Genomic DNA, 11,383 nt, shown 5'->3' with positions numbered 1-11,383 from the left:
ACTTGCTCCACAGGACAACATGAGACATTTGGCCTCGGATATCTTCAGGAAGGTCCTGCTGCCACAGTACCAGGGCCACCTGCCCCAAGCTGCCACCTGCAGCAAAGGGTTTCCCTTTCCACCTCTTTTCTGCACACATTCCGTGCCACACGCTTCTCCTGGAACATCCCATCTCCCCACAGATCCCTTTCCCAAGAGAGCTGAGCTATGCTGACCTGTCTGGTTGTTCCTGCACCCCTTTCCCATGCTCCATACAGCCCCGAGCTGCCGGTGCTGCTCTGCAGAGCAAGTGGGCTGTGGTGCCCAGGACCATGGGGTGAGTCCACAGATTCACGTTGGTCAGGATGGGAGGAGGACCCAGCTCAGGGTGGCTCCTGCTCACTCCCCCTCATGACACAGACATGGCTTCTGCAGCTCCAGAGATCTCAGAGAGAGGATTCTGGGCAAACAAGCTAGTGCAGGGTCCGTCCTTTATTTCATTTAAACACACAGAGAGTACAGATCTTTATTTACACAAAGATTAAAGGTCCAATGAGACAGGTACAGAGAGAGATAGACATAAGACGATAAATACTTTTCCTTGTGGATAGCATTAATACAACCAAGAAAAGCAAACACCAAAGAAGACAAAAAAACCCTGAAAAACTCAGGCTGAGCTTGTAATGAGCTGTATTACAAGTGACATGCAGAAGAAGGTGAGTACCATACTGCTTTTGAAAAGCAAACAGTCATCAGTTTCCTTATGGCATCCTTGAACTTCTGATTCCTCATGTTGTAGATGAGGGGGTTCACTGCTGGAGGCACCACTGAGTACAGAACAGACACCACCAGGTCCAGGGATGGGGAGGAGATGGAGGGGGGCTTCAGGTGGGCAAACATGGCAGTGCTGAGGAACAGGGAGACCACGGCCAGGTGAGGGAGGCAGGTGGAAAAGGCTTTGTGCCGTCCCTGCTCAGAGGGGATCCTCAGCACGGCCCTGAAGATCTGCACATAGGACAGCACAATGAAAACAAAACACACAGAAGCAAAACAGGCACCGACCACAATAAGCCCAAGTTCCCTGAGGTCGAAGTCTAAGCAGGAGAGCTTGAGGATCTGGGGGATTTCACAGAAGAACTGGCCCAGGGCATTGCCCTTGCACAGGGGCAGTGAAAATGTATTGGCCGTGTGCAGCAGAGCATTGAGAAACCCAGTGGCCCAGGCAGCTGCTGCCATGTGGACACAAGCTCTGCTGCCCAGGAGGGTCCCGTAGTGCAGGGGTTTGCAGATGGCAACGTAGCGGTTGTAGGACATGATGGTGAGCAGATACAACTCTGCTGAAAATAAAAAGACAATGCAAAAGACTTGGGTAGCACATCCCATAAAAGAAATGGCTCTGGTGTCCCAGAGGGAATTGGCCATGGACTTGGGGAGAGTGGTGGAGATGGAGCCCAGGTCGAGGAGGGAGAGGTTGAGCAGGAAGAAGTACATGGGGGTGTGGAGGTGCTGGTCCCAGGCTATGGTGGTGATGATGAGGCCGTTGCCCAGGAGGGCAGCCAGGTAGATGCCCAGGAAGAGCCAGAAGTGCAAGAGTTGCAGCTCCTGTGTGTCTGTGAACGGCAGGAGGAAGAACTGGGTGATGGAGCTGCTGTTGGACATTTGCTGTCTGCGAACATGGGGACCTGTGCAAGGAGGAAAAGACAGTGACAAATTAGGGGAGACTTCTCTGAGCAAAATAAACATGCTTTTTCTCATTAAAACCTCCTCCCTGAAAGAGGGATATGTCAGTTTATTTTGTCTCTACAAAATGAGAAACATGTTTCATCACAACTTAAAATACAGCTTAGGTACCTGGTTTCCATGAATCATCTCTGGGGCAAGACCCCCAGTGTTTGTGTCAGAACAAGAATGGAACCACACTCCACGCCAATCCCATACAGCAAGAGCACCAGGGAGAGGTGGAGAAACAGGGAAGGACACTGAAGTGTTCCAGAAAATTAAAGCAATAACAGAAAGGCAGACGGGCAGGCTGTGGAACCCCCTCCTTACCCGGCTGTGCTGATGTCACTCACATAATGACACTGTAGAGCAAGTACGTTTAGCACCTTTTCTGCGTACCACGTACCAGGGACCCTTCACCTGGAGGTGCAGCTGCTGAGGTGAAGACTCATGACCTGGACCCCATGGCTTTGGGGCAGAGGCTCTGCTGGGGAAGAGAGGAGACCAGGGCTTGCACTGGGAAACATCTCTGCACTGCAGGAGATGGCAGGGGGGGTCCTGAATCCCGCCTCCCCAGCATTTCTGGTCCATCTCCCTCTCCCTGCCCATGTCTGTGCTGCCTGCAGCTGTGTCTCTGTCCCTGGCTCTGCTCCCTGTCAGTGTCACAGACCCCGTCCCACCCGCTGTGTGCTCAGCTCTGTCCTGCTCACACCTCCTGGCACTGCCCAGGGGCAGCTCTGTGTGTGCAGGGGCTCAGGAGCAGCTCAGACAAGTCCTAACGAGAACTGGGGTCTCAGTGTCTTCTCCAAAGAGAGAAATAAATCCCCATCTCCCACTGCACACCCAGACAACCAAGAGTGGAAAACTGAAAGCACAGACTCTTTCCATTGCAGCTGTTCCTGTCTTGATGTCGTTGTTCAGAAGGACCCTCTGCCATGTCTGTGGGGTTGATCTGGAGCTCTGAGCAGCCCTGACCCACACAGCACCCTTCAACCCCACAAGCTCCCTGCCTGCCCTGCCGAGGGTCACTCCTTCCACCCACAGCTGCTGCCATGGGATCTCCCCGGGCAGGCTGAGCGCTGACCCTGGCAGGCAGCAGAGTCCCTGCCCTTGCACAGCCCTGGGGTGCAGGGACCCTGCTCTGCAGGACAGCCCTGGGCACCCCTGGGTGCTCACCCGGCTTCACAGCTGTTCAACACTGCCTGACAGAGCCCCCTCCTTTCAGATCCCACCAGCTGTGCCTGTGCCAGGTTTAGGAGATGCCTCTAGGAGCTACAGCTGCATTGCCCTGCACCCAGAGACTTACCATGGCAATGGCTGCAAAGGTTCCTCCTCCAGTGAGCTCTCAGTCATCCTCCCAATCCTGACCACCTTAAATCTCTCTCTGCCTTGCTTGTCTCCCTGAGATCCCCAGGCAGAGCCCTCAGCCCTGCTGCGCTGTGCAGAGGAGCTGCTCCTGGGCAGAGCTGTCTCTCTGCAGCGCTGCCGCTTGCCAGGAGCTCCCTGTGTCCCAGGAGCCCAGCCCAGCTCAGCAGCACAGGAGCAGCCCAAGGCGCTTTAATGACCCCTCTGGTGGTTTTGTTGCTGAGTCCATGAACATCAGACCCTGAGGGGAAGGAGAAGAAACTTCTCAAGAAGTCAAAATCAGATTCAAACTCCAAAGTTTCTTGTACTGTTAATGGGTCCCACTGAGGGAACCCATTGAGAAACAATACCAGGTTTGATTACAGAAGAAAAGTGGAGGTCAGGAAAAGCAAAGTAAACATGGCTCTGATGAGCAGTAAACATGGATGTGTTTCATTAACCAAAAGGTCAAACCCTGACCCCCAGCCCTGGGAAGTCAGATCCTGTCCCTCCCACGTTGCCCATGGCCCTTCCTGGACAGTGTGATGTGGGGCTGTGCAAGGCCAAGGGCAGGACTATGGTCCCACACCTCCCAGGTTCCTGGCTGGGGAAAGGAGGCCATGAGGCCCCTGTGCTGGAAGGACAAGGTGTCTCCTCACAGGCATCAGAGGTGCAGACAACAGCCATAGAAAAGGGGAGAAGGAGCTCATGTCTACTGGGGCTTTCAGCCTCTTTACATCCCTTGATCATCTCCACCACAGCCTGTCCTGTGCTGTGGCATCCCCTGCACCTCTTTCCCTGCAGGCTGCAGACATCCCCCCTGGTGCCCCACCTTGCTCTTGTCTGAGCATCTTCCTTCCTTTGCTGAGATCTCTCCATCCTCCCCAGCTGTTCCTTGAAGCACAAAGCCTTGGGCTGATGCAGACTCCCTCTGCTGACCTGCTCCACTGCCCTTCCAGTCACCTTCCTTTCTGCTCATGTCCAGCCTGGACCTCCCCAGCTGCACTTTGGGCCATTATTTCTTTCTCATGCTCTTTCCCACTAGGCAGAAAACCTCCACCACCTCTGAAACCACCCTTCAAGCACTCTCAGGCTACTCCTGCACTGCTGCAGCCTCCCCAGCGCTGCTGGGCCAAAGCCGCCCAGGTCCCTCAGCATCCCACACCATGTGCACAAGGTGCTGAACCTGCCTTGGCAGAGCCCTGCACTCTCCAGTTCCTCGCTGCTTCTCCAAACTGGGAAGCCGCACACCGGCACACCCCTGTGTGTGTGGGGTCACACCAGTGCTGAACCGAATGGGATGAGAACTCCAGGTGTCTGGGTCCCCACGCTCCTCCTCATGCAGCCCCGTGTGCAGCTGCCTTGTACATGGTGAGCGTGCACCATGGGCTTCTGTGGGGACCTTGGAGTGCCCAGGCCCTTCTCCTCAGGGTCACTGCTCAGTATGTTAGGTCTCGTCTGTCCTGACAGATGGTGTATTTCTCCTGCCCCAATACAGAAGAGGTCACTTCATCTTGTCAAAATTCAGAGCTTTCTGAATGGGTGAACACCAGATTTTCTCAAGGTCTGGATTGTCCCTTGACTGAAGCTCCATTTGCTCATCTGTTAGTGTTTGCAGTCAGGTGGTTTATCCTAATGAGGTTTTCTCTCTCAAGATAACAGTATGAGGAGTTACAGAACATTACAAATATCATCTCATGGAGAAACAGTGGGGGCTGGAGGGTCCAGTACTCATAATGCCAGAAGTCTGGAGTCAAAGTGATAGATCCCCTTCATGTTGGAGAGCAGCAGGAATGTGTGGAGCTCTGCCTGGGGACAGACCATGTCAGCTGAAGGTTGAGGAGTCAGCAAGAGAGGGCAGAACAACATGGGCAATGTTGTGGTGACTGGACATCAGCTACAGACTCACTGATCAGGCAGAGGAATTAGATGAGGCCTCCTTCAGACAAATGAAAGAAACCTCGTGTTTCCAGGGCGGTGTCCTCGTGGCAGACCTGAGATATCCCAGTATCTGCAAGGAACCAGCCATCCAGGAGGGGCTGGAGCTCATTGACAACATCTTCCTGACACGGGTGACTGAGAAGTCAGTGAGGTGAGGTCCCCTGTGGGACTTCACACTTACAAACCAGGAAGAGTTGGTCAGGATGGAACAGTCAGGGATCTGAAAGTGAAGCTGAGGCTCCTAGGAGATGATAACAAGGCAAAGAGCAGGATTTCAGGAGAGCAAGCTTGGGCCTGCTGAGGGACCTGCTTGGGTCCTATGGGATATGACCTTGGTGTCTGCAGTGCTTTTCTCTCACATCTCCTCCTTCCTCTCTCCCACCTGCTGTTGTGCAGTGTTTTTTACCCTTTCTCAAATACAATATCCCAGAGGTGCTGCCAGCATCACTGAGTGGCTCAGATTTGGCAAGGAGTGGGTCCATTTGTAGCCAGCTGAAATCAGCTATCTGATGTCAGTCGAACACCTGTTGTCTTCTCAGAGAGGTGACAACTGTAGCACAACCACACTCACCCCCAGTTCCAAGACTTTGCCATGTAAACCCAGTACAGGGTGACAGCGCGTTGGGTTTTGCAAACTACTGGATCATGGAAAAGATCTTCTGTCAGCAACCTGAAGAAGTCACCAGTCAATGAGCAGTTTCCTATGGGGAACTGTAATTGCCCTGACATTCACTGGCCTGGCAAAGTGGCAGGTGCCAACAGTCCAGAGGATCTTGTGACAACTTCTTAACATGTCTGCTTGGTGAGCAACAAAGGTGATTCGCACCTGGATCTGGAAGTGGGAAACAAAGAAGAGCTGGTGAGAGATGTGAACATCAGTGTCCACCTTGGCTGTTGCGACCAGGAAACAGTGGGGTACCAGGCACCAGAGGGGAGGGAGGAAGGCCAGCAGCAGAGCTCAGGCTGGTGGGCTCCAGATTTTCACATACCGGGGGACAGCGGCCGATAGAGGTGGGGACATAGAAGTAGGTCTGAAGTGTGAAGGAGCTCAGGAAATCTGATCAGCCTTACAGGACAGCCTGCTCCAAGCACAAGAATGATCTCTCTGAGTTCCCATGAAAAGAAGCATTTATCTCGTGAGGCTGCCCATTTGAACTGTTGGAGCTCCAGAGCAAAAAGGCAGCACACAGGAGGTGGAAGCAGGGGAAGCTGCAAAGGAGGAATTTAGAAACCTTGTCCATGGATGTGGGGATGATGCCAAAGCTGCCCTGGATTTGATACCTGCGGGGAGGCTGAGGGCAGGAAGATGACCTGATATAGCTTCATTTGCAGTTAAATAGAGAGGGCGATTTTGGGCCTGGTGCTGCACTTCTTAAGACTACAATCAGACAGGACTGAGGTTCTTCAGGGCTTCTTTGCCTCCATCTTCACCAGAACAGTCTCCTGGGACTTTGTTCCTGAAGGCAGGAGTCTGGAGAACACCCAGCAGTGGATGGGGCTCAAGTCAGGGATGACCTGAGCAAACTCAGACACCATTACAGAACAGGAGTTGGGTCACTTGACCAGCTCCCTGAACACAAGTATCACTGTGCTGTGGCACCTGAGGTTCCCAAGAACTTCCATGTATTGGTCCAGAGTTGTGTGATTCCTCACTCACATGGTGATTTAGGCACCCACGTTTCCAATACATTCAGTCTTATCCTGAGACGTTCCACATCAATATGAACAGGAGGCTGTCAATGCCACCTGTTCTGGAAAGGGAGGGAAGGGAGAGCAGGGAAGGGAATAGAAGAAATTTGGCTTTATTGCTGTTTCTTGTGGAAATGCTCTCTGCTTGGCTGTTCCTGAAATCTCCCTAATCATCCACACAAGACTTGAAGCCTATAGGAAAATGATGCACAGAGCCTTGCCTTGTAAGAGTATTTTCAATGTTAATGAGCCCTCTGCTGCCATGATCCTGAACTGCAGCTACTGAAACAATGAACAAACCTCTGATGAAGTGAAAGGCAGAAGCAAACCCCAGGTTTCTGAGGGTGTTTAGGACCCCATGAAGGGCCATCACTGACACAGCTGTGAAGGAAACAACCAGTGCAGGTCCCTGTCCCTGGAGGCTGGTGAAGGAAAGACTTGGAGACACTGATTACAGGTGGTGAGGGCCATGGGGAGGTGGCTCTGATGCCATGTTAGCCCTTGATGCTTGTTCATCATCACAATGGGTGAGCCCTGACCCCTGGGACCTGGTAGATTTTTCTCAAATGTTTTATAAGGCTTTTCCTGTGGTCACTGTGAGTGTTTCATGCTTTGGGGGTGGGTTTTATGTCAAGTGCTGTTGCTTTAACAGCAAGGCTCTGGTTTTCTGTGGAGCTGCAAATGCCTTTGAGTTCCTCACAACTCATCCAGCTTCTTTCATACACCTGACAATGGTCACCAATCTCCTTAATGTCCCAGTCCCACACTTGCTTGAATCCTCTATTTGGATCCATACCCATCACTCCAGGAGGTTCATGGATCCACCAGGTTCATGGATGATATCTGAGGTCCATCCAAGCGTGGGCAGTGTGAGAGAGGAACAGAGCAGAGCAGGGTCAGCCCTGACCCTCTCCCACACCTACACATGTCCAATCACCGCTGCTCAGGCCTCCTGCTCTTCAGAAGAGGCTCTGTCAATCAACACCCCCACGTCTTTTTCTGACAGCAGCTTTCCAGCCGCTCTTCCCCAAGCCTGTACTGTTCCAGGAGCCTGTTATGACCCATCTGCCTGACCCAGCACTTGGCCTCATATAAACTCAGACAACTGGCCTCAGTCAGCCAGGATCCCTCTGTATGGCCTTCCCAACCTCCAGCAGATTAACATTCCAACCCAGCTTGGTGTCATCTACAAACTTACTGAGATTGCCCTTGATCACCTCATCCAGATCATTGATAAAGAGATTAAACAGAACTGTCCCCGATACTGAGTCCTGGGGATACGACTCCTGACCGGCCACCAACTCGGTTTGGCTCCATTCACCACAACTCTTTGGGCCCAGCCCTCCAGTCAGTTCTTTACCCATCACAGATACACCATCCAGGCCATGAGCTGCAGCTTCTCCAGGACATGCTGTGGGATACGGTGCCAAAGGCTTTACTGCAGTCTAAGGACACAACACCCACAGCCTGTGTGGCGGATTCACTCCCCACGACAGACTTTCCCTCATCTGCTCAGCCGGTCACCTTGTCATAGAAGGAGATCAGGGTGGTCAAGCAGGACCTGCCTTTTGCAAAACCACGCTGATTGGGCCCGATTGCTGGTCTGGTATGTGTGACCTCACAGTCCTTTCCCAGCCATGTTCCTGCTGTTGGCCTATCCCCTGCAGAGGCAGAAGTGACCTCACAGTGCCCTGCACAGCCATTGGCTTCCTGCTGGACTATGAGCTCCTGAGACACAAGTGACCACATGGCATCGTACCCAGCCATCACCCTCCTTGTGGTCCAGTGTGTGAGCAGATCAAACTGAGCTGCTTTCATCAAATTTATCCAATAGATTTCCTGTCAAGGGTTTGAGTGGAGAAACGTTCCTCAGAGGAGCTGCTGTATTTACACTGGGGCATTTTACATCTCTGCTTCTGACTCTTGTTATTTTTCTCTTCTTCCTCTGTCTATTCTGACGTGAAAGAGCTCTCCAAGGAAAAGATTTATGGAATCCTACAATAACACAGGTTGGAAGAGAGCTCTGAACACCATCTCTGTCCCACTGACCTGTATGGCACCCCAAGGCATAACTGATAGCATTTGTGCTCCCTTGGGTTCATCTCACCACACGCACACAGTGGACATGCACATGATGTGTATGTTTGCAGCTCATCTGTACAATGAAAACATGGAGTTTTGACCTAGTGTTTATAGAATCATAGAATCTCTTGTGTTGGGAATGGAACACAAGGACCATCAAATCCAACTCCTGGGCTTAGGACCATGGCACATCCTTGGGGAGCCTGTTCAGTGTCCAGTACCCTCTGGATACAGAACCTTTTCCTAATGTCCAACCTCGACCTCCCCTGGCACATCTTGCTTCCATTCCCTTGGGTTCTGTCATTGGTCACCAGAGGGAAGAGATCAGTACCTTCCCTTCCCTCTCCCCTTGTGAGGAAGCTGTAGCCACCATGAGGTCTCCTTTCAGTCTTTTCTTCAGCTCTGATGCTGAGAAACCCCTTGGTTTGCTTTCTGAAGCAGAAAGGAGAAGCCATGACCTCCAGGCAATGGGAAGGGGGATCCTGTCCCTCACACACGGCTCAGGGCTCTTCCTGGGACCATGGGATGTGGGTGTGCAAGGCCCAGGGAAGGACAACACGTGGACAACAACTTCCAGCTTCCCCATGGGGCTGCAAGGAGGCAACGAGGCCCCAGTGCCATGAGGACAACATGGCTTCTCCTGGGCCTCAGTGGCAGAGACAACTGCCATGGCCAAGGGGACAGAGACCTGGGTTCTGTGGGTGCCTTCCAGCCTTGCCAGCGCCCTTTGCCATCTCCACCACAGGCTGTTCTACACGGTCCTACCCCTGCCCCTCTTTCCCTGCAGGCTGCAGACACCCATCTCGCTTCCCCACCTGCTTTCACCCCAGCATTTCTGCACCTGTGCTGCTGTGTCTGCACCCTCACTGGCTGCTCTTTGGAACAGAAACCATGGGCTGATCCAGCTCCCTCTGGGTGACTTCTTGTACCACAGCACTGTCTTTACCGTGACTTTTCGTCCTCCTGATAGCCAGTCCTTACTTTCCAAACTGCGCTATGTGATATTTTTTTTCCCTCTCCTGCTTTTTCCCACTACAAAGGAATACTCAGCCACCTCAGAAACTGCCCTTCATGCAGGGAACCCAACTCGTTAGGCTTCTTGTGGTCTTTTACCTGACAGGAGAGAAGTCACCTCACCATGATCTCCTAAATCCCATGACTGCTGCTGGCCTTTCAGCTTCTCTGGCAGACACAACCATGTTCCTGCTGCTGTCCCATCATGTTCTCAGGTGGGATGGACATGACAACCCATCTCCAAGGCCTCTTCCTGGGTAGAGTCTGTGGGTACCTGGGCAGAGGTTCTTTCCCAGCCATGTCCCTGCTGCCTGGCTGTCACCTCCAGAGACAAAACTGACTCCACTGTCCCCTTCACAGCCACACGCTTCTGACTGGATTATGACTGTCTAAGACACAACTGACCTCATAATACCACACCCATCCATCCCCTTCCTTATGGACCAGGACCTGATCAAGACTGAACTGTGTTCTACACAGTCCTACACCTGCCCCTCTTTCCCTACAGGCTGTAGATACCCATCTCACTTCCTTGCCTTTCTTGAAGAGATCCCTTGTCTCACTTATCTTGTCTCACTGTCCTACCCAAGGCTGGGTGAACACTGTCCTGTTCAAGGCCTTGACCCATCTTTGCATCACCCTCAAAAGAGTTAAAATTGCATTCTACAGGAGGACGTGTCCAATCCCTTCTCAGGGACAGAGGAAGGCTGACCAGGCTCCCAGTGCCTTTTCTTGCCTTTCTTGAACATGGCTTTGATTTCTGCCTTTTCCAAGGACCCCAGGACCTCCGTAATTGCCCTGGTTCTTATGAGAGCACAATCCAGAATCCCAGGCAAGGGTGACAGAGCAAACTGGAGCCCTGGCAATGATCCTGTCCAAGGCATCTGAGATCAATCTCACTGGGGCGGTGAGGTTTGTTTCTGGAGTCACACACAGAAATGTCAGGGTCTGTCTGGCATCCATGTCTGAGCTGGTCTTGTGGGCTCCTTCTGCACTCAGGGGTGTTCAGAGACAGACTCTGTCTTTTTTACACACAAAGGCCATAGTCTTAGTTTCTCTCTGGCCTCCTGTTGCCACTCCCAGAGTACAGGAGGCACCTCAGCCCTGTGGTGTGTCAGCTGCTGTGCACTCATCTGAGATGTCCCGCATCATGAGGAATGGACACGGGGATCACAGCTGGAGGATGCACAACCCAGTGCTGCATTCAGGTGGTTTCCCATAGGATGTTTCTCCCAACATGAAGTGACCTCAAGACACTGTCTGTTCCACAGAACTCTCTTCATGGAACTCTCAGGAATAGCTGATATTGTTTGTGCTCACTTGGGTTCATCTCACCTCACATGTGCGTGCAAACATCTCATCTGTACAATGCAAACGTGGATTTCTGACCTGCTCATTCAGTGTCCCTCCGTGGACGGAAGAGCAACCTTTGTGAGCTGGGGAGAGAGGCCAGGGCTGAAAATGGAGGTTGTGAGGGGCCAATCCATGATGATGCCCTGGGACAGCTTCCAAGAGGTATCCAGTGCACAGGGGCACAGCCCAGCCCCTGCTCTGCTGATCCTGCAAGTCTCTGGCAGGAGGCCTGGCTGTGAGAGGACACTGCTGTGTGCCAGCC

At 52.5% G+C, this 11,383-nt stretch overlaps 1 protein-coding gene across 1 annotated transcript in view; it reads right to left on the bottom strand.

Annotated features, from left to right (window-relative positions):
* Nucleotides 1-672: 672 nt before the first annotated feature.
* The window catches only part of LOC139828677 (olfactory receptor 14A16-like), a 72,463-nt gene continuing 61,752 nt past the window's right edge, over nt 673-11,383 (bottom strand). The window contains exon 2 of the mRNA XM_071812822.1: nt 673-1,611. Coding sequence (XP_071668923.1) covers nt 673-1,611 — 939 coding nt within the window. The remainder of the gene's footprint in view (nt 1,612-11,383) is intronic.

The sequence above is a fragment of the Patagioenas fasciata genome, chromosome 9 (genome assembly GCF_037038585.1).
Source record: "Patagioenas fasciata isolate bPatFas1 chromosome 9, bPatFas1.hap1, whole genome shotgun sequence".
Lineage (NCBI taxonomy): Eukaryota > Metazoa > Chordata > Aves > Columbiformes > Columbidae > Patagioenas > Patagioenas fasciata.
Note: the sequence above shows the minus strand (reverse complement) of the source record. Positions and strands in the feature narration are given on the sequence as shown.